At 44.1% G+C, this 24,344-nt stretch overlaps 1 protein-coding gene across 2 annotated transcripts in view; it reads left to right on the top strand.

Annotated features, from left to right (window-relative positions):
• The window catches only part of RFC5 (replication factor C subunit 5), an 86,726-nt gene extending 68,040 nt beyond the window's left edge, over positions 1 to 18,686 (top strand). For both annotated transcript variants that reach the window (XM_033955021.1, XM_033955020.1), the window contains exons 10-11: positions 6,179 to 6,233; positions 17,422 to 18,686. In XM_033955021.1, the coding sequence (XP_033810912.1) occupies positions 6,179 to 6,233; positions 17,422 to 17,518 (152 nt within the window). In that variant the 3' untranslated portion in view covers positions 17,519 to 18,686. The remainder of the gene's footprint in view (positions 1 to 6,178; positions 6,234 to 17,421) is intronic.
• The last annotated feature ends 5,658 nt before the right edge of the window (positions 18,687 to 24,344 follow it).

The raw sequence follows: 24,344 nt of genomic DNA on the forward strand, positions 1-24,344 counted from the left end.
TCAGAGCGAAAGCAGCCATGTCATTTGTAGCACAAGTGTGCCATTCCAAGCTTCACCATGACCCTGATGTTTTGATACTAAGGGATCTTGATTTCTGGAGTGGATTATCTGGCAGACGCCTTATATGACATGATGAATGTCTTTGCCAAACTGGGAGCTTTTTCTGTGCCCACCAGGAGAATGCTGTGGATTACGACAGTGGTCTGGGGATTCATCCTTTAAGGCCACTTTGAGTAGGTTGCCCTTCAAAGGACTAATCTTGTTTAGCCAGGGCCTGGATGACATTATGGCCAGTGTACAGGACCGTAAGCCTAATGTTCTGCCGGGAAACCAGCCTCGCCCCGCTAGGAGTTTGGTGCTTCCTAATTATTGTCCCTTCCGGCGCCCTCATCAGTATGCCAATCCTCCGGCATCAGGTCAAAGATTCAACTCTTCATCTAGACCCCGCTTTGGGGGCCCTGCCCATCAGCAGTCCTCAGACAGACGTTCTGCGCAATTAACTCAAGTTGGAGTTTTACTGACCTCTGTCAGATTTCTTTCTGGATTTGCCTGAAGGGCATCCCAAAAAGGTGCTCCAAGTGCAGGCCACGGTTCTCAGACTGCTGGATATTGTGGCTATCGAACCCATGCCAAAGGACGACTTAGGCTCGGAGATACTCGATATACTTCATCATTCCAAAGAAAGGCTCCAAAGATTGGAGAGCGATTCTGGATCTAAAAGCTGTCAATGCGGCACTGAAGGCCCTGCGCTTCAGAATGGAAACTGTAAGATCAGTCATTGCGGCAGTGGTGCCAGGGGAGTTTCTGGCCTCCCTGGATCTCACGGAGGCATATCTTCATATCCCCATATTTCTGGGTCACAGGAAATTCCTGTGGTTCCATGTTCTGGATCAACACTTTGTTTGTGGCTCTTCCGTTTAGCCTGGCAATGGTGCCCAGAACCCTCACCAAGATAATGGTGGTGATTGCAGCCCACCTTCACTCTCAGGGTATCCTAGTTCATCCATATCTAGATGACTGGCTGATCAGATCTCCCTTCCTGGAGGAGGGGAACTGGGCAGTGCAGCAAGTGGTCCATCTGCTGCAGCACCTGGGTTGGGTGATAACTTGAGAAAAAGCCACCTCGAACTGACAAAGGAGAGTACCTGGGAGTCCGGTTCCACACGTCCCAGAACAAGGTGTTTTTTTCCAGAGTCTCGGAAAGAGAAGATTCAGCAGACCATTCGAGTCATGTTAGCTGTTCCAGCCCTGACGGCCTGGCAATATCTTCAGGTACTGGGACTCATGGTGGCAGCGATCGATATGATTCAATGGGCCAGGGCCCAGCTGTGTCCCCTTCAGGAGTTGCTGTTGTCCAGGTGGAGCCCGCAACGGGACTTGTTAACGATACCACTGCCTTGGATGGCGGCGGTGCACAGCAGCATGCAGTGGTGGCTGAATTCTATGACTCTATCCAAAGGCCTGCCACTTCTGATTTCGGATTGGGTGACTCTCACGAGTCTCTCCAGTTTGGGCGCAGTCTGTATGTCTGTTCTGATTCAAAGCCTGTGGTCTCCCTCAGAGAGCAGATTGTCGATCAGTCGCCTGAAGCTGAGGGCGATTTGCCTAGCCTTGCTGCATTTCCAGAAGTGTCTCCATCATCTAGTTGACAATGCAACGGTGGTAGCCTATATCAACAGACAGGGAGGCACCAGGAGTCCTCTTCTGAGCATGGAAGCTCGGCTGCTCTTTTCCTGGGCGGAATGACACCTTGTGGCCCTGTCCGCGGCTCACATGACAGGTGTAGAAAACGTGCAAGCGGATTTTCTCAGTCAACAGACTCTGGATCCCAGAGAGTGGTCTCTATCCCAGAGAGCGTTATAGTGCATCAGTGGGGTCATCCAATGTTTGACCTCATGGCAACCGCCAAGAACACTTCCATCCCATTCACCCCCGTCACCGTCCCCGCAGCATCCATATAAGCCTCAGTACTGCGAAACACCATGAAGACAGAAGAGAGTCCTGCCACTACTACTACTGCACTGAGAATCTGTTTCAGTGCCTCTGCCCTGTAGTAAAAACAGAACATAAAATAAATCAATTGACTTGTCCTCCCTTGCAATGACGAGTCCCCCATGTTCACCTATAGCTCGATTGTGCATACTAAAAATGCCCACCTGAGCACATAATCATGCAGATGCTGCAGTACAATGAGCAACAGGAGGATCTGGAATGTGAGCACAGGCAGGCAGTGATACAAAAACAGCAGACACCCGATCAATTGCAGCGATCCGCCATCTCCCTCCCTCCATCTCACCTTAGATGTAGAGTATTCCGGCTTTCTTTTTCACCCAGCCGCACGCATTCAAAAAGCCGCGTATGCGCGGCTGCTCATTTGTTCAATATTCTCCTCTGACGCAACCGGAAACAGGAAGTTGCAGGAGAGGAGAAGATTGATCAGCTCGAGCAGGCGCATGTGCGGCTGGGCGAAAAAGAAAGCAGGCAGTGTTTTTCAACCTTTTTACACCCGTGGACCGGCAGAAATAAAAGAATTATTTTGTGGACTGGCAAACTACTAGGACTAAAATTTAAAAACCCCGTTTCCACCCTATCTCCGCGAGCTCAGTCACCTCAGTAACTATAGAAAAATAGACAAATATAGTGCAAAATATAGACAGCAGATATAAATTCTCAAAACTGACACGTTTTGATCATTAAATTGAAAATAAAATCATTTTTCCTACCTTTGCTGTCTGGTGATTGATTTCATGAGTCTCTGGTTACGTTTCCTTCTGTCTGTGTATCCTTTCTTTCATTTCTTTCTTTCTGCACTCAGGCCCAAGAATTGTCCCTTTCTATTCCCTCCCTCTTTCCTTCCCATGTCCTTTGTGCCCCTTCCTGTCTTTAGTGCCTCCTTCCCATGTCTTTAGTGCCCCCAGTGCCTCCTTCCCATGTCCTTAGTGCCCCTTCCTGTCTTTAGTGCCTCCAGTGCCTCCTTCCCATGTCTTTAGTGCCCCCAGTGCCTCCTTCCCATGTCCTTAGTGCCCCTTCCTGTCTTTAGTGCCCCCAGTGCCTCCTTCCCATGTCTTTAGTGCCCCCAGTGCCTCCTTCCCATGTCTGTAGTGCCCCTTCCTATCTTTAGTGCCCCCAGTGCCTCCTTCCCATGTCTGTAGTGCCCCTTCCTATCTTTAGTGCCCCCAGTGCCTCCTTCCCATGTCTTTAGTGCCCCCAGTGCCTCCTTCCCATATCCTTAGTGCCCCTTCCTGTCTTTAGTGCCCCTAGTGCCTCCTTCCTATGTCCCTCTCACTGCCTTCCACACTTTGTCCCACCCCCACCCCTGAAGCCTGCCTGCCTGTCTACCTTTCCCTCCCTAGCCAAAGCCAGCCTGCTGCCTCCCTGCCGCTCAAAAAAAAAAAAGCCTCCTTCCTTTTCCCCTGCTCTTAACGCCATGCTGCAGCTGCTAAAGCCGACAGGAATTCTTTCCGACGTCAATTCTGAAGTCCTCTCTGATGCAGAATTGACGTCGGAAAGACTTCCTGTCGACTTTAGTAGCTGCAGCATGGCGGTAAGAGCAGGGAAAAAGAAGGAAGCTTTTTTTTTTTTTTTTTTGCGCCTGTTCATCCTACCGGTCCTGCTCTACATCAAAGGTGAGGTGGAGGGAGGAAGATGGCGGAATGCTGCGATCGGGTGGAGACCGAGCGATCCTTGAATGCCTCACTGCGGAGACAAGTCCATTCACCGCTCCACGGGGCGGTGAATGGCCTTGTCCCCATCCCCGCAGAGACCACTATTTTTTCTTCCTCGTTTCGGCGGGTTACCCGTGGCTAGCCGCAGGTAACAACCACCGTGTCATTCTCTACCCCAACATAAAGGGTGGATTTACAAGAAAGAAAATTTGCCAGAGGTTAGAACCTAATCTTTGGATATGGCCCCATAATTGCTAGTCTGTTGTGGGTGTGTGAACTGCCCTGGGTCCATTATCCTCAGATGGACCAGTGAGAAGTGAAATTAATGACAATGGCAGCCAAGAGTGATTGTATAAAATATATTATGTAGAAATAGACTTAATATTACAGATATACAATCTTTAGAAGACAGATGTATCAAACATATGGTTGGTTACTAATGTACAGAAAGATATTTTGTAAGAGAGCTAAACTGTGTGTGTGGAGGAAAATATATGGCTTTTCCAGAACAGAGAGAGACTGTGGTTTATTTACCTGCATAAATGTGTTTGTGCCTTAGGCCTGAATACTGGGTGTATAGGTGTAAACAGGGAGAAAGAGGCAAAGAGAGAATTTAGCAAGAGGAAGCAAGAGAGAGGGGGTGATCAAGAGAGGAGGCTTTTATTGGTTGGAATCTTGTCCTAAAAATAGAATCTATTGTGGTTAAGTACCCTTTTTTTTTTTGTAATTGTTTATTTATAACAGAACCTCAGACCACCACAGCAGTACAATACAAGAACAGTACAGGCAGTCAATTTGCAGAACAAACGCCTTCTTGGTATCCACCGCCACAGCTACCCAGGAGCCACCACTACGTCAGGCCTGCCATACCAAATTCAAAACTTTACGGATCCCATCTGCCGCCTGCCGTCCCCCTATGAACCCCACCTGGTCTGGGTGGATAAGTGTCGGCATATGGACCGACAAGCGATCAGCCAACACCCAGGCAAGAATTTTGGTATCAATACCCAACAGGGAGATCGGCCACTGAGTGGCATCCTTCCTAGGCTTTGGTAAAATCGGGATCCCTGCCAACCGCATAAAGAAAGGCAATTGAGCTCCGTCTCTCATATCATTATATAAGCGCACTAACAATGGTGCCACCAAGGTAGACAGCTTCTTATAAAATAACCCCGTGAACCCATCTAACCCCGGGGATTTCCCCGGTTTCAGCTGTCTAATCACATTATGCACCTCCTCCATAGTGATATCTGCATCCATCCCTTGCGCCAAACCCAAGTCCCAAAGATAATTGCCAAGCTCCTCCTCCGACCCCTGACTCTGGCGTATAAAGCTGCTGATAGAATTCACAAAATCGAGTGTGGATAGCTTCCTCAGACGTCAACGTCTGACCCGAACTATCCTTAATAGCCATGATATTAGATTGCGTCTGTTGCAGGCGTAGACGATGAGCCAACAATTTCCCCGCTCTATTACCAGATTCCAAAAACAGTTTCTGTCTTTAAGAACATGCAGCTGGGGCTATTCTTTATCTTAAGCACCAGACCTTAGCACATCTATTGAAACTCAGGGCTGTGGAGAATCCTCCCAGAACTGTGCCAGTGGTATGTACTTTGTGAACCTTAAGCACCGATAATTTAGAAGTCATTACTGAATGACTGCACTGATATTACCAGGGTCAGATCTGTTTAATATAATCTCCCATAGGCCAACAGAAAATGCTGACAGCTAGCAATATCGGCTGACAGGCTGCACAAATAGGGCCCGCTGGCGGGAGAGGTGCACCTAGGTGTCAGCCTTTTAAAGAAAGGGCTGTGGGACATCGGTTGGAGCAGGTGGGCGAAGCTTGAGGTCCGGCAATGTTGGCACTTCTGGTTCTGACAGGAGGAGATCCTGAGAGTCTAATGGTAACAGGACCTTCTTATAATTCCCCAAAGTCCACGCAAAGGAGCATCCTAAATAAAGTCCAATAACGCTGCAATGGCTGTCCAAGAGGCTCACCAAGGGGCACTGTTATGTGCAGGGGCAGGCAGTTGGTATGGCGATGATTCAGCTGGCAGACTCTGGAGAGCAGTGGATTTTTACTCTAAAGCCGCCAATTTCCTCTCTGGCATTGCTTCTGACTGTTTAAAGTGACCGCTCACCCCAGTGACATCACCTGGGGGCAGGTCTGATTTAGTCCAGAGGCAGGCGAGACCACGGGAACACATGTCAGCCATTTTTTATCACAGCTCAGCACGGGGCTGGAGCATAGGAAGATCACTCCTGCCCTGCTTCACTGCTAGACCACCAGGCTTTAAAGGTAAGGTATGGAGGATGGCAGGGTGGTTTAGAGACTTACAAATAACTGAATTTGTGAATCCTAAATCCGCGAATATAGGAGGAAACTTGTACTGCTGTATGATAAATACAAGCTGGCCAGGGTACTATACATGATAATTATGAAAAGATGTCACAGTTCAGTAGTTCAGTCATACCTCATATATTCTATGTCTTTTTTTTTCTCTTCCTAGTTGATTTTCCACCTTCAGTTCGAATCCATTTACTGAGGAAGATGGCGGATATTGAGTAAGTAAACATTGGCTTATCTTGGGTTAAGCCACTGAGCAGTCTTTTCTTTAGCGCTTCTCCAGACTACAGTTCACTGATGGGTAATGACCTGCAGGTGGAGACTGAGACAAAAGTTTGGGCTGTAATACTAATGGCTGCTTCCCTCTATATAACCAGTCTGTGCTCAGTCTCCAGCAAGTGTGGTAAGGTGTGCCAGTCTTCCCTTGGTCAGTGTAGGGCTGTTGGAATTTGTGTAGTGTTCCTTGTCCCCATCTGGTGCCGGACTGAGCTTGGGGTTCCATCTGACCTCAGGGGTGTCACACTCTATGGGTCAAGAGTTGAGTCCCTCCCCCCATTTCTTCCACATCTCCAAAATTTTTATAGAGGGTGCCTCAGCTGTAAGCCAAGGAGTCTGTTCTGAAAAAAAAAATCCTGAGGCTGTGCCAGTCTGAAGGGAGCCTTCAGTTCATTTTTATTGCTAACTGGCACTTTTTTCCCTTAGCTAGGTCACATATTGCGCAATGAGCACTTTTAAAGGGAAAAACTGCTCATTGTGCTCCAGATGCGAGGTCGATGAGGCTGGCCTATGGTGGTGTGCCAGCAGCCACGAAAGAGAATCCTTGTTGGCTTTGGGTGCCGGTGTCCAGGGATCTGCTTCGCGAGTGCCTCGCACGCCAGTAGCTTCCCTCACTGCTCATACAGGGATTCCCCAAGCCACCGACGGTAAGAGAAGTAAGGTTTCCCTTGCCGCCGATGGTGCTGGGGACTCCCTTACAGCTGATGCCTGCTTTAGTGGCTGGGGCGGTTCAGGCCTCTCAGCTACTACAGGCTTCAGGGGCTTTTTTTTCGGTGGGCCTTGCTTCTATTTTGGCGGGAAGCATCTCCATTTTGTCTGCAGTCTCAGTTGACCTTCCCTCTGTATTGGAGAGACAAGCTGCTGGAGCCACCATTGCTTATCTGAGGCAGAAATTCCTTCTCTATTTCCAGCTGTAGTGAGAAGCTGATGCAGACAACCCATGGCAGTTCTATGAGTACGCTCATTACTGTCTATGGGAAACTCAAGGTGGGACTGAATTAAGCAAAACTAAGAGTTTATAAGGTTGCCCCAAGGGTCCTCCACCTCGAAAATCCTATTTTGACAATTTTTGGAGTTTGTTTTGCTCCTCTGGGCCATTTTTGGCACCAGAATCGCTGCCACAGCAACCATTTTGGTGATTGTTCACCAAGAAATCTATGGGGTAACACCATGGTTACCTGGCACGGAGAAGGTGATGTGTCTTCCCCTGTTGTCTGGCAGGGGTGGATTATGAGGCTGATGCTATATACAATATGTCAGAATTATGAATAAAGTCTTAGCATTCTGCAGGCAGAGATTGTATAAGCTCTGGATCAGGCAATGGGCAGGAGATTCAGCGTCTAAAGATACTTTGAGTAGACTCCCCTATAAGTGGCAAATGCTCTTTGGCAAAGGACCGGATGACCTCATGACAAGAGTAATGGACCTTGCCAGAGAGTAATCCTTGCCAGAGAGTAATCCTTGCCAGAGAGTAAACCACAAGGATCAGGTGGTTCCAGTTGTGGTTTCTTTCATAGCTGCAGAAGACCATGTTATAGATCTTAGGGATCCTCATCATAAAGGTCCTATAAAGGATCTAGACCAGTGGTTCCCAAACCCTAGCCAGTCGGGTTTTCAAGATATCCCTAATGAATATGCATGAGAGAGATTTGCATATAATGGAAGCGACAGGTATGCAAATCTCTCTCATGCATATTCATTAAGGATATCTTGAAAACCCGACTGGCTGGGGGTCCCCCAGGACAGGGTTTGGGAACCACTGATCTAGACAAAGGTCTGGTAGCTCCAGGAACGCTCAGTCAGCTGGATCGTGCTCAGCAGCCAATTCTAAGAAGACCCAAAGTTGGCCTCTGAGCTCCCCCGCATAGGAGGGAGACTTTCTTTTTTTTTAATAATCTTTATTCATTTTAAAACACTTTCAATAAGTGGAAACAACATAGATTATACTTTTAATACTTTAGACATCACTTACATTTTTACAAGATTCATACAGATCATTACCCTCCCCCCCTTCCTTATCTTTATCATTAAAGTAATTATAAAATTTTATCATAGATTCAGAGATATATTATACATATTTTAAACATAAGTTATAAATATAATCAATCAGACTTATTTATCAAACCTCAAAAATACCACCCTTTCCTCCTATTATCATCTGTATAAATAATCAATTAAAAGACCTTATAATCCTCCCCCCCCCTCCCCTGGATGTGCATTTTATCTAACAACAAAAATCATAACTATAATAATTCTACAAAAGATGACAATGGGCCCCAAATTAATTTAAAGTTTTTTGTATTCCCTAACAAATCAGCGTTCATTTTCTCATATTTGTAAATTAGACATAAACTTGCCCACCAGAATGTAAAGTTGAGACGATCCCAGTTTTTCCAGTTTTGTGTAATCATTTGTATAGCTGTACTAGTCATAATTAATAAGAGATGTCTTTTATATTTATCTAGGGGATCCTTGATATGTAAAATGGTACCACAAATTGCTATTTCGTAAGTTAACAGAATCTCAGTTTCTAAAATATTATTAATATGTCCCCAAATTGATTTCCAGAAAATCAGTATCTTAGGGCAATAAAACAGTAAATGATCTAAAGTTCCTATGTCTAGATGACAGTGCCAGCATCTATTTCTGAGTCGAAACTTGGGCGCAAATTTCTTCAGACCAGTGGGTGCTGGACATAACTTGAGAGGGCTATAAGCTCAAGGACCTCTTCTTGGATTCTCCGATGGGAAGAGTAGAGAAGGCTGCCGAGGTCAGAGAAATGGTGCAAAGATTGATACAGATTGGAACCATAGAACCAGTTCCAGACACATAAGAACATAAGAATTGCCGTACTGGGACAGACCAAAAGTCCATCAAGCCCAGTATCCTGTTTCCAACAGTGGCCAACCCAGGTCCCAAGTATTTTATAAATTTTTTTTTTAATCTTTATTAAGTTTTCAAAGCTAACAAAAAGTGCAAAACAATATACATACATACAATATACAATACAAATATAGTGCAAAACAATATACATACAATATACATAATCATAATAAACACTTATAATCAATCAGTAACAATACAGAAAGAATAAAACCCCCTCTCCCTTCCAGCATTTTCAATCAGGGAATAAAACCAAACAAAAGAGATTCCCCCTCTCCTGGATGTGTGTGCTAAAACAACAGAAAATAAAGATAAAAGACAACTATAACAAAGCCACAAAAGTCATCAATGGACCCCAAACTAATTTGAATAACTTATTATACCCCAGCATTTCAGCGTTCAACTTCTCATACTTATAAGCATAAATTCGCCCACCAAAAAGTAAAACTAAGGTGATCATCATAAAATATAAATAATTTAACATTATATTTTGTTTTATTGTATGCATTTCCCAAAGTAAGGGGAGGGAGGGGGTTATAATTGAGTAATAGTTGACATACTTATTACTTATTAAGTATTAAATGCTGTTTAAAAATTATAGTAAAAGAGTATATAATGAAATGTTATATTTACAGTAAGGTATGAAAGAATGTCAAGTGTATATTTAATGAATTTGTATGAATTTAGATTGTACACTTGTTGTTATAAGAAAAATGAATAAAACAACTTAAAACAAAAAACTAAGGTGATCCCAATTTTTCTAATTACGAGTAACCATTTGCATGGCTATCCCAGGCCAATGGGGTTTAAGATGCAATATCATCCCACATATGACTACATCATATGTCAATGGAATCGACTCCAGTATGGTATTAATCTGTCCCCATATTGACCTCCAAAAGTTTATTTATTTTATTATTTATATACCACTTATATTCTAAGTGGTTTTTTACATTCAGGTACTTTATCATATTTCCCTATCTGTCCCAGCGGGCTCAAACTCTTATCCAGTGTATCTGGGGCAATAAAGGGATTAAGGGACTTGCCCAGGGTCACAAGGAGCAGCGAGGGATTTGAACCCACAACCTCAGGGTGCTAAGGCTGTAGCTCTAACCACTGCGCCACACACTCCACCAGCTACCTAGCTAGATCCCAAGTACTAAAACAGATTTTATGCTGCTTATCCTAGGAATAAGCAGTGGATTCCCCAAGCCATCTCAATAATGGCCTATGGACATCTCTTTTAGGAAATTATCCAAACCTTTTTAAACCATGCTAAGCTAACTGATTTCACAGACTAAGGCTCAGGGAGATACTCTGTATACTTCATCGTGGCCAAGAAAGGGGCGAAAGGGGTTTCCCTTCAATAGGCTGATGAAAGGCAGCAATCGCACTGAGATGGACTCGAATGAAAGAGTTGAGGCCTGAGGCAGAGCCGTGGAAGAAATGATCCAAAAGTGAACACAAGGAGGTAGACTGAAGCTCCTTGTGATGAGAGGTAGATCAAACAGAAAGCAAGTACGTTTCTGACAGTAGGATATTAAAGTGCATAGACTGCACTTGACTCCGTGAAAACAGAGGAAAAAACAGGTAGAAGAAAAGGCTCCCTGCTACTGAGTTGAAGGAGAAGGGAGAACCAAAGGTACCTGGGCCACCGAGGAGCTATTAGAATGAGGTTGGCACGTCCCTGGTTGAATGCGACAAATGTCATAAGAAGGAATGGAGGAAACGCATAGAGGAACTGAAGCATCCATTCCCGCAAGAAAGTATCTGACTGTAGTTGGTGAGGAGAGTATATCTCAGAGCAGAACTGAGGCAGTGGTAGTGGGGAGACGCAAAGAGATCTATCAGAAGAGTGATTGGAGGCCAATCCTAGATCTCAAGGCAGTCAGTGCAGCATTGAAATTTCCCAGTTTTCGGAAGGAAGCTGGGAGCGCGGTCACTGGATCTGACACAGGCTTACTTGCCTATTTCCATATTCCCAGATCACAAGAGGTTTCTTAGGTTCCATGTGCTAGAGAGCCATTTTTAGTTCTCAGTCTTTGCATTCTGGTGGGCAAATTTATGTTTAATATATAAATAGGAGAAAATGAATGCTGATTTGTCTTTTGTAGAATTATTATAGTTTTCATTTTTGTTGACATATTGCACATCCGGGGGGGGAGGGTGAAATATAAGTTTTAAATGAATTTCTTATCTTTCCTGAGGGTATTGGGAGGGAGGATATTTTTGGGGATTTGATAAACAGTTTCTGAATGTTTATAAATGCTAAATTTATGGTTAAGACATGTATAGCGCATTTTTATAAGTTATGAAAATTTAATAGATACTTTAATAATAATTGTTGGGTAGGGCGGGGGGAGGGGTATTGATCTGTTTGAGTCTTGCAAAAATATTAAGTGATGTTTAAAGTTTAAAATGTTTTTTATACTGTTTTCACTTATTGAAAGCATTAAAAATGAATAAAGATTTAAAAAAAAAAAAGTTCTCAGTCCTGCCTTTCAGTTGGCAACTGCACCTCACACCTTCACCAAAGTAATGGCCCAAGAATGTGGGGAGGGGGGTAGGAGAGGGATAGGGAGACAGAGAAGAGATGCTAGACATCATCTGTGAATGCTATTTTTTTCAATTTGCTTTAATTCAGTTGCCTAAGAGACCTTATATATATATTGGTTTAGGGGGACATCGGATTTCTCTGCTACTCCTTTGGAATTATCTTTGTTGGCTCCGTACCATGTAAGCTATTTCTTGCATGTAGCGGACCCGCAGCTACGTCATTTGGTGTCTCCCTACCCGATATTTGCGCCGGCGCGGCGAACATGGAAGTGGGTATGTAAAACAGCAAAGTTGTCTTCTGAGGTTTCCTGCTATTTACCCATCCAGGGCAATGGAGCCTTTCTGCCTGGACTGCAAAATACATCCTTCCAGAGGTGGAGTACACTGGGATTACAATATCTTTTCCATCTGTTTCTGGAGGAGGGGAGAATAGCCACCTTTGCGGAATTACGTCAGACATTTGATTTACAGCCAACTGACCTTTTTGCTTATTATCAAATCTGACATTATGCACAGTCTCTACCTGGGGAACACCTAACTGAAGCTACCCGGGAGGCCCTCTCGGAACTTTTCAGTCTTTCTGCACAACAGAGGGTTCCGCTTCGTTTTCACATTGTGGGAGTCCGGGACTGTCAATCGGGCACTAATTTGGCCATCTTGGCGATGACATGGGCAGAGGACTTGCAATGTACTTTAACAGACCAGCAGTTGCAGCGGGTTTTGAAAAATATTCAGAAGGTCTCTCCCAACATTACGCATTGGGAAATGCAATTGAAGATAGTATTGCGACTCTACATCCCGCCGGAACGAGCAGCTAAGATGGGGATTACTGCATCTCACTCCTGCCCGAAATGTGATCAGGATCACGCTTCTTTAGGCCATATGCTCTGGACTTGCCCTAAAATTTTACAGTTTTGGAGATATTTGGGACACTACATTACGACACTATGGGGGAGGCGATGGCTTCCACAACCAAGAGCACTATTCGGATTTTACAATATAGCCACGCCTAAACCCAAAGGCATGTCGGCTTTCCTTACTAGAGCGCTTTTGATGGGGAAAAAAGCAATACTTACCAACTGGCTGTCCCGCGATCCCCCATCTTATGCACAGTGGCGATCCCTGATGATAACCCATGCGACACTGGAACGCAGAATGGTGGGAGCCTTGGATCGTGGCCTTGGTCGTAGATTCAATCTGACTTGGGAATGTTTCTGGCAGGATCTTACTCCGCATGCCCGCAGCAGATTATTGAACCTCTAAGTTTGACTCTTGCTCTCCATTTTTGTTGTAGTACTGGACTCCTGGGGTGGAAAGGGATATGGGGGGGGGGAGGAAGGGTGATAGTTGTTCTGTTTCATAACAAAAGCCTAAGCTGTTTGTACTGGTGTGCTTTACTAATTTTATAATAAAAATTATTTGAATATATATATCTAATATAATAAAACGCTAAGCGTGCATGCGCACTCCTACCTGTGTGTTCCCTGATCCGTATGTCCATGGCCGGCAGGAGTGCGCATGCACAAGTCCCCAGGACTGTCTTCTGCAAAAGTGCTGTGGCAATTGCAGGGTTAAGCGTTCACGTTTCATCACTGATTTGAAGGGAGGTGTGGGGAAGCGTTTGCAGCTTCTGCAGACAGTGCCGGAGCTCGGGTTTGTCAGCCTTACTTAAGCACTTCCCAGCACCTACCTACACTCGCACACAGCAGCAGCAGCAGCGTCGTCGTCAAAAACATGGCAGATTCGACGATTCCTCTTGCTTCTCACCTCAGAGTCCAGGCTCCCAGTTGACAACGAAAAGGCGGAGCAAGGAGACCACGATCACTGTCAGTGAAAACTAAGCTCGAGTTCAGGACATTAGCGATCAGGGTTGTCATGGAAACCCAGCCGTGAAGTTTGCATGGCCCTTTTCTGAAATTATCCACAGATTTACAGTTTAGCTTTTGTTGTGAGAGTCTGGAGCCTACAGAGAAAGTGGAGGGGAGACCAAGACCCCCTAGGCAAGGGTCAGTGAAAGGGCAGCAGGAGAGAAGACATGCACAGTCACTTGCAGCAGGGGCTTAGAGAGCAAGAGAGCTGCAATTGGAGAGACAGAGGTAGGAAATGTTCAGAGAAAGAAGGGTTGAGACTGAAGAAGGGAAAAAAAATAGAAAGAATTTTTTTTTTCCAATTCTTTATTTGTTTTTTCATCATATATCAAGTACACAATATTACATCAATTGAACTTATACACATCACTTGAATTTCTTCCTATTATCATCTTAAATACATAAATTTATTCCCTTCACCACCCACCCTTCCCACAGATATTGTAATCAAAAATATCATAAAAACATTACATTCATATATAACTAAATACCACCCCCTTCCCCTAATTATAAATGTACTTTCAATGTAAAAAGGCGTCTAATCATTACAATAAGTTATCAATGGTCCCCAAATCTTTTTAAAATTATTATAATTTCCTTTTTGTAGGCAATTGTTCTTTCCATTTTGTATATATGGCACAATGAATTCCACCAGAAGGTATAATTAAGTCTAGTATAATTTTTCCAATTCTTGGTGATATGTTGAAAGGCGACTCCTGTCATTATCAATAAAAGTTTGTTATTGCTTGATGAAATTTGACTTTTTATTCTCATTGATGTCCCGAATAGAATTGTAAAATCATACAACCCAGCGGTATATATCACAATCACAAAAATGCTGTAAAATACCACTTATATAGAACAATACGCATCAGTATTGTTAGTCCCTTACACTGTAGGGCTTACTATGCGGCCTCAGAGATGGAGCCTACGCACAGCAATACAATCACAAGCTGAGATGATCCGCGTAGGTGTGATACTCCTGCTCCAATCATTGGCCAATAAATACTTTTTTTACTTTTTTGTGCTATTTTTTTAAATATAGTGTTTATCTTAGAGCTAATATAAACCCTTCACCAATCACTACTGAAGAAATAATGCGTTTTCAAAAAATCTTCAGCGAATACTGTGCATATTGTCCAAATTTGAAAAACTAGACCACACAACTTATCTTTTTGTTGAATAGTCTTCACTGTGGGAGTCTTATTTTAAAACCTCAGTTAGTTCATGTCCGTCTGCCGACGCGGCCAGCGTTTCACGGGAATCCGCTGCGTCAGGGCCACCGGGACATTAACAGTCACACGCACAATCAGTGCATTCGGTCACAGCTGTTTGAAAAGCTGTGACCGAATGCACTGATTGTGCGTGTGACTGTTAATATTAAGTGATCCAAAGTCCCTGCTTCTAGATTACAGTGCCAGCATCTATTAGACATAGAGCTAATAGACATAGAGCTATTAGACATAGAGCTAATAATCTATTTTGTAATCTAACTGGGCTCCAGAATGCTCTATGTAGCAAAAAGAACCAAGTTTGTCTCATAGATGCAGACACTGTACATCTCATTCAACAAGACCAAATTCGTGGCCATTGAGACGCATTTGATGCTTAATCTCGATGCTCCAAATGTCTTTAAGACCTGTCTTTGTTTTTTTATTCATAAATCCATTTATCAGTTTATACTACTGCGCAGCCTGGTGTCCCAAGAAATCCACCTGAAAGCATAAGAACTCCAGACTATACTGATTATTAAGATTTTTCCATTCAGGGAACCCTTCCTGAATAGCCTGCTTCAGCTGCAACCATTTAAAACTGTGATTTGTTAAGACCATATTTATGTTGCAACTGTGAAAAATCAAGCAGTTTACCATTTAAAATAACATCACCTATAGTCCGTATACCTGCAATAATCCAATGCTTCCATACGATTTTGAATCCGCCAATTTGAAAGAAAATTGGAGAGACTGAGGAAGGAAATATTCAGAGAAAGAAGGGCTGAGACGGAAGAAGGAAAAAAAATAGAAAGAAAATTGGAGAGACTGAGAAAGGAAATGTTCAGAGAAAGAAGAGCTGAGACTGAAGAAGGAAAAAAAAATAGGGATAAATACCTACAGGGAAACACAAGATCAGGAGCATACAGAGAAAACAATAGAGCATAGAGGTTTGCAGGAATGAGGAACACATAGAGAGCAGAGACCCTTGCAAGAAGAGAAAAAGAGCAAAGAGATTGGGGATGAGAAAGAGAGCAGACATGCTTGCAGGAGAAAAAGCGAGGCAGTAATGTTACAGCTGGAGAGCAAAATGAAGAAGAAAGCAGAGACAACGCTGCATGGAGAGGGAGAGACAGACAGAAAGAAAAACAAACAGACATATGTTCTAGCACCCGTTAATGTAACGGGCTTAAAAACTAGTATATATATATATATATATATATATATATATATATATATATGTATGTATACTGAATATACATATTGTAGTTTACACTGTTTAAATTTTCTTGCCAATTTATTCTTTGGCATTTGATGCATATTTAGACTTGGGCTTCGTTACTGTAGCCTCCCCAAACAGCTGAGCCACCAGCCATCTGTGATGGAGATAAGTTTGAGAAGTAGAAAAGGAAATAAATTATGGGGATGGAGAGGGGTTTGAGATACAGAAGAATGATGTACACTATGGGGAGGAGGTATTTGAGTGGTAGGGAAGGATAGAGATGTTGGATTACATGGATGGGGCTATGGGATGATAAGGGAAGTTGCTGGGGTTAGGGGTGCAGCTTGCACCCTCCCCTCCCCCAAGCAAAAAAGAAAACCCAACCCAACATTCTGCATTCCCTGCCTTTGTGCTTTTTGGTACCATTAAACTTGCAATGCAAGTCAAGTTGTTTTGACTTGTGCATGTTACTCTACGTAAACTTAAGACATCTTTCTATGAAAGACATTTATTCCATTATCTTCGGAGCATCTCATATTCCCATTCTCTGTGCTGTCTGTGGTGACAGTTGTGACAGTGCATTTTTGTGATATGAGCACCTCTTCACCCAAAACTCCCAAACCATTTTATTCTTAACCATGTTAAATGGCTTATAGAAAGCTATATGATCTTCATCATTAAAGAAATCCCTACCAAGGGTCCAAAGAGGCTCAGACTAATAATACAAGTCACCTGAAACAAAGACGGTGTTAATGGTCAGCTGCTATTTATGATATATTGCCTTAGACTAGGGGTTTCAAAGTCCCTCCTTGAGGGCCGCAATCCAGTCGGGTTTTCTGGATTTCCCCAATGAATATGCATGCGCTGCTTTCAATGCATATTCATTGGGGAAATCCTGAAAACCCGACTGGATTGCGGCCCTCAAGGAGGGACTTTGAGATCCCTGCCTTAGACTATATGTATCATTTGATAACTTTATGTAGCATGTGGGAGAGTGTGGTACAGTGGTTAAAGCAACAGCCTCAGCACCCTGGCCAAGTCACTTAATCCCCCTTACTGCCCCAGGTACATTAGAGAGATTATGAGCCCACTGGGACAGACAAGGAAAAATGCTTGAGTACCTGAATAAATTCATGTAAACCATTCTGAGCTCCCCTGGGAGAATGGTAGAGAAAATTGAATAAATATATATATATTTAACTTCATTCAAAATTCTACATAACAATATGTTGCCTTTAACCCACCTAGAACTCTAATTAATGAGAATTCAGTAGGATATCAGCTTGCACATAACATAACACCCTGAGCCAGTTGTGGGCCTAGGATTCTAGAAATGAAAGACTGTGTAAGAATCTTTGCTATTTTTTGTTTTTATTCCTCTTTTTTCCAGGTATAGACTGGCCTCGGGGACAAGTGAGAAGATTCAATTGAGCTCCCTTATTGCTGCGTTTCAGGTCACCCGAGATATGATTGCAGCAGAAGCTTAAATTGTTTCCAAAAAGGATCCCAGCATCAAGGTTAAAGAGCTGACCTTGAGTGTAGATGATGAACATGGAAACTGGCAGCTGTAGTGGCTTCACTTATCTTCTGTACATAGGGTGAAAAGGACATTATGCTACTGGCAGAAGAGATAAAGGTTAAGAGAACGCAGGACACTCTTGTATGAACTGTTAAGTGCAGGACCTCCACGTGCAATGAGTCACATGAAGACTTAGTACTACCTAAGTTCAATTTCCATAGAAAACATTTAGCACCAGACACTCTGTTCCACATTAGGATGTCATGTAAGTAGGATTTTTCATTCTGTATCAGGGCTTTCCAGAGCAGCAACTTCCCAGCCAGTTCACCATAGCTTGAAAACTTGCTTTGCTGTGGAACCACTGGCACAGAAGGACAGTAGTGCTACTTCTACCCTTTAATGATTTGAGAGCACTACCTTTACTATTGAGGACAGCATTTTTTTTGTATTCAGTAGGGATTTCCATTCATTAAAACTAATTCTAACTCCTTGTACTATTTTTTTAGGTTCAGGCAAATTTGGCAGATAGGTAGAACATAGGTATTTTCTCCTCTTCATTTACTGTCGTTCCTAAATTATTAAAGGCCCTCCCTACTGCTGTCCTATGTTAATATCCACTATAAAAATAATTGTAGGCTTTTCTAGTCCATTTTCACTGTGTAGTACATGATTTAATTCCCCCCCTCCCCCAGGTATCAGCACTGAATAGGGATCAGCTAGAACAAAGACCAATTGAATCTCATCTATTACAGAAGGAGCACATGCAGGTCCTTAAGCTGTATTTACTAAGTGAGTGATGGAGAGCCTTTCTGAAGTTTTCTTAGGTTTCCACAGCTGGTGTCACGATTGTTTCAGTTTTCTGGGTCTCGCCACATCTGGGTAGGTAGAAACATCAGTTCTACCTACCCAGACATAGCAAGACCAAGAAAATTGCAACAATCAACAAGCATTCATTAATTTTGTAGCCTGTTCTGGGCATTATCAGGAGGACAAACTAAATAATGGAACAAATAAATAATGTTATCAGTATTCTGCTCTTCATAGGCCCTGTAAAGCTAAAGAAGCATCATGCATGCCCAACAACAAACAATGTTTAAATCTGGTCAGTATTTTAATAAAAAGTTTTCCATAGATCATTTTTATTCTCCACCTCTTACCTTTGAGCTAGATACTAGAATGATGAAGGTATATCAAGCCAAAAAGGAATGGTTACGCCTTAGCTGCTGTTTCCATTTCCGTATTTTTGGGAAATTGGAGGAATCCTATATAATAAAACCCTAGCCGCGCATGCGCACTCCTATCTGCGTGCTTCCATGAGCTGTAGGTCTGTGGCCGCAGGAGTGCGCATGCGCAACTCCCCAGCCTTACTTCCCAGCACCCGCAAACTACTGTTTTGTTTTTCTCCGTCCCCTTCAGTCCCTCTAAGCTGCACAAGTGCATCGGCTCGAGCCAGTTCAGACTACGGACCCACGCTCGGGATGCCAAGGTAATGTCCCTTAAACTCCCTGGCCGAAGTTATTTTAATATGAAAGCCGCCGCCGCGGCTCCTCTCTCATCTTCCGACACAAGTGCAGCTCATGAGAGGAGCCGCGGCGGCTTTGAAAACGGCTCCCTTAGTTCTTTGCCGAGTTATTTTTAAGTTTAAAGCTGCCGCCGTGGCTCCTCTCATGATCTCGGCCTGCGTCGGAGAAGGCTTCTGACGCAGGCCGGGATCGTGAGAGGAGCTGCTTCGGCATCTTTAAACTTAAAAAAAAAATCCAGCAAAGAACTAAGGGAACCATTTTATCTGCATGCTGCTACAAAGGAACAGGGGAGAGGGAGGGAAATGCACAGGGAGCAGGCAGGCAGGGGAGGGAAAGGGGGCTGCTTTGGGGGAGGGGTGTGCTGGGGGCAGACAGCAGTCATGGGGGGAAACAGATGGGGGCCACGGAGCAGGCAGGCATGGCACAATGGGGAGAGGGAAAGGGGGCTGCTTTGGAGGGAGGGGTGTGCTGGGGGCACAGCAATCATGGGCGGGGACCATGGAGCAGGCAGGCATGGCACAAGGGGCAGGGGCAGAGGGAAACGGGGCTGCTTTGGGGGGAGGGGTGTGCTGGCACACCAATCATGGGAACAGATGGGGGCCAAGGAGCAGGCAGGCATGGCACGACGGGGAGAGGGAAAGGGGGCTGCTTTGGGGGGAGGGGTGTGCTGGGGGCAGTCAGCAATCATGGGGGGGAAGAGAAGGGGGCCACGGAGAGATAGGCAGGCATGGCGCAACAGAGAAATACAGGCAGGCAGGGGGGCAAGGGAGAGACACAGACAGAAAGAATGACAGACAGACAGACAGCATCCAAGCACAGAGAGAGAAAGGAAAAAAAAACAGACAGTCGTCTACTCTAGCACCCGTTAATGTAACGGGCTTAAACACTAGTACAGAATATTTTGATATGATGAGCATAACATTGAGATCAATTTTATGAAAGAGGTCTACTAAAAGTGTGGTTTAGGTGTCTATTTAAAAAGAAAAATAGGAGGCTCTTCATGCAGTGCAATAAGCAATGCCTCCGCTGGGTCAGACCTGAGGTCCATCATGCCCAGCAGTCCGCTCACGCAGCGGCCCAACAGGTCCAGGACCTGTGCAGTAATCCTCTGTCTATACCCCTCTATCCCCTTTTCCAGCAGGAAATTGTCCAATCCTTTCTTAAACCCCAGTACCATACTCTGCCCTATTACATCCTCTGGAAATGCATTCCAGGTATCCAACACACGTTGGGTAAAGAAGAACTTCCTAGCATTCGTTTTGAATCTGTCCCCTTTCAACTTTTCCGAATGCCCTCTTGTTCTTTTATTCTTTGAAAGTTTGAAGAATCTGTCCCTCTCTACTCTCTCTATGCCTTTCATGATCTTGTAAGTCTCTATCATATCCCCTCTAAGTCTCCTCTTCTCCAGGGAAAAGAGACCCAGTTTCTCCAATCTCTCAGCGTATGAAAGGTTTTCTATCCCTTTTATCAGACGTGTCGCTCTCCTCTGAACCCTCTCAAATAACGCCATATCTTTCTTAAGGTACGGCGACCAATACTGGACGCAGTACTCCAAATGCGGATGCACCATCGCCTGATACAACAGCAGGATAACTTCTTTCGTTCTGGTTGTAATACCCTTTTTGATTATGCCTAGCATTCTATTCGCTCTCTTAGCGGCCATTGTGCATTGTGCCATTGGCTTCATTGTCATGTCCACCATTACTCCCAAGTCCCTTTCTTGGGTATTCTCATTCTGTAACATCCTTCCCATCGTATAGTTGTACCTCAGGTTTCTGCTTCCCACATGTAATACTTTACATTTCTCAATGTTGAACTTCATCTGCCATCTCATCACCCATTCCCCTAGTTTGTTCAAGACCCTTTGCAATTCTTTGCAGTCCTCTTTAGTCCGAGCTCCACTAGTTTGGTATCGTCCACAAATTTTATTATCTCACACTTCGTCCCTGTTTCTAGATCATTTATGAATATATTAAATAGCAGTGGCCCAAGCACCGAGCCCTGCGGAACACCACTCGTGACCCTCCTCCAGTCTGAGTAGTGGCCCTTCACCCCTACCCTCTGTTTCCTACCCGCCAACCAGTTTCTGATCCATCTATGTACGTCTCCTTCCATCCCATGGTTCTTCAGTTTCCGGAGTAGACATTCATGAGGCACCTTGTAACATAGTAACATAGTAGATGACGGCAGATAAAGACCCGAATGGTCCATCCAGTCTGCCCAACCTGATTCAATTTAAAATTTTTTTTTTTTTTTTTTTTCTTCTTAGCTATTTCTGGGCGAGAATCCAAAGCTTTACCCGGTACTGTGCTTGGGTTCCAACTGCCGAAATCTCTGTTAAGACTTACTCCAGCCCATCTACACCCTCCCAGCCATTGAAGCCCTCCCCTGCCCATCCTCCTCCAAACGGCCATACACAGACACAGACCGTACAAGTCTGCCCAGTAACTGGCCTAGTTCAATCTTTAATATTATTTTCTGATTCTAAATCTTCTGTGTTCATCCCACGCTTCTTTGAACTCAGTCACAGTTTTACTCTCCACCACCTCTCTCGGGAGCGCATTCCAGGCATCCACCACCCTCTCCGTAAAGTAGAATTTCCTAACATTGCCCCTGAATCTACCACCCCTCAATCTCAAATTATGTCCTCTGGTTTTACCATTTTCCTTTCTCTGGAAAATATTTTGTTCTACGTTAATACCCTTTAAGTATTTGAACGTCTGAATCATATCTCCCCTGTCTCTCCTTTCCTCTAGGGTATACATATTCAGGGCTTCCAGTCTCTCCTCATATGTCTTCTGGTGCAAGCCTCCTATCATTTTCGTCGCCCTCCTCTGGACCGCCTCAAGTCTTCTTACGTCTTTCGCCAGGTACGGTCTCCAAAACTGAACACAATACTCCAAGTGGGGCCTCACCAATGACCTGTACAGGGGCATCAACACCTTCTTTCTTCTACTGACTACGCCTCTCTTTATACAGCCCAGAATCCTTCTGGCAGCAGCCACTGCCTTGTCACACTGTTTTTTCGCCTTTAGATCTTCGGACACTATCACCCCAAGGTCCCTCTCCCCGTCCGTGCAAATCAGCTTCTCTCCTCCCAGCATATACGGTTCCTTCCTATTATTAATCCCCAAATGCATTACTCTGCATTTCTTTGCATTGAATTTTAGTTGCCAGGCATTAGACCATTCCTCTAACTTTTGCAGATCCTTTTTCATATTTTCCACTCCCTCTTCGGTGTCTACTCTGTCAAATGCTTTTTGGAAATCTAGGTATATGATGTCTATGGGGGTCTCCTCTGTCCATCCGTTTGTAAATTCCTTCAAAAAAGTGCAATAAGTTAGGCACGATCTCCCCTTGTAGAAACCATGTTGGCTGGTTATCAGAAGTTCGTTTCTTTCAAAATGTTCATCGATATTTTCTTTTATCAGTGCTTCCGCCATTTTCCCCGGAACCAAGGTCAGATTCACCAGTCTGTAGTTTCCCGGATCACCTCTTGATCCCTTTTTAAAGATAGGCATAACGTTGGCTATCTTCCAATCCTCCAGGCTCACACCTGTTTTCAGGGATAGGTTGCAAATTTGCTGCAGTAGTCCTGCTATCTCCTCCTTTAATTCCTTCAGGACCCTTGGATGGATTCCATCCGGACCCAGGGATTTGTCAGTTTTTAGTTTTTCTATCTGCCTGCACACATCTTCAAGGCTCATTTCCACGGATGTTAATTTTTCTGCTTGATTTCCATTGAAGAATTGCTCAGGGGGGAAACAGGCCTTCAGGGATGGTGGCACAGGCCTTTTGTTAAATCGATTTATAAACTAAGAATTTTATAGCACTGCAAATTCAACCATTAACCTTAAGAACTATATAGCTTTCTACTTCTTCCATTATATAAGATTGTATAGATGTCTTTAAATTGTTGACCTCTTCGCCGATTGTCCAGGGCTTCTTGTAAACTGCCTCGAACTTTTCATGTCTTTGGCAGTATATAAAATAAAATTATTATTTAGGGGTGGGGTGCAGGCCTTCAGAGGGGAACAGACCTTCAGGGGAGGAGGGCTCTGATGTAGAAGTACACGGAGGGAGGGAAGGGGGGGTTCAAAGAGACGTGCATATGCCGGACTTTGGGGGGAACAAATAATTGGTCTGAAAATAGAGTAGAGGGAGAGAGATGATGAGCAATGGTATTTAGGGAGGAAAGGGAGAGAAGTTGGACAAGGGATGGTGGGGAGGGGGGATAGAGATACTGGATAGGAGGGTAGTTGGGAAAAGAAAGGGAGAGATGGTGGACCCTGGGGTGGTGGGGAAGGAGGGAGAGATGCTGGACAAAAGGGTAGTTAAGAAAAGGTGGATCTGTGGAGGGAGACAAAAAAAAGGAAAGATGCCAGACCTTCTGGGGAGGGAAGGGGAGGACAGAGATGGCAGATGGATGGTTAGCACGGTGAAAGAAGAAAGAAGGCGACCCTGGCAAGCAAGTTATCAGAAGACAACCAGAGCCTGGGACCAACAAGATTTGAATAATGACCAGACAACAAAAGGTAGAAAAACTAATTTTATTTTCTGTTTTGTGATTACAATATGTCAGATTTGAAATGTTTATCCTGCCAGAGCTGGTGTTAGACCGCAAACGTGAGCAAGGATTTAACAGAGAGAGGAAAAGTCTTTTTTGTTTGTTTATTTTGTTTACACCACAGCGCCAGTGTGGTTAGGAGAAGGCAAAGGTGGTGAAGAGGCTATAAAATAAACCCACCGGGATGTTTGAAAAAAACACCCAATTGGGCAGGAAAATCGAATCGAAAAACCAATTCAATAGGCTGAATCGAATCAAAATTTATTTTCCTGAATCAGGCAGCACTATTGGGTAGCGCTCTTGCTCCTCCGTTTTTTTCCCTTCTACACATGAGTTAGAAGGTGTCTTTCTGTTACGTCCCTTCCAGATTCCATAAGCTAGATGTTCAATCCCAACCCGCAGTCCAGGTGTTGCAGAAATCTAAATCTTTTCAGAATACATGCTGTACTCCTCCCCCTAGTAGAATCAGTTTCAATTTCTGCAAGCAGTCTGAGCAGAATTCTTTTGCTGTTGCTCTGCTTCTGTTTCTTATTTTTTCACTTAAACTTTGTTTTTCTGACTTCAGTGCCTTGAGACCCCTCCCACTGGTGGTCCACTGTCAGAGAAATACACAGGCCTGCAGAGCTGGACTGCAGCTTCACAGAGAAACTGGTGGATCTGTGAAGCCAGCCTGCTATGTGCCAACTTCTGGAAGTACCCAGGGT

Source organism: Geotrypetes seraphini, chromosome 8, assembly GCF_902459505.1.
Source record: "Geotrypetes seraphini chromosome 8, aGeoSer1.1, whole genome shotgun sequence".
Classification (NCBI taxonomy): Eukaryota; Metazoa; Chordata; class Amphibia; order Gymnophiona; family Dermophiidae; genus Geotrypetes; species Geotrypetes seraphini.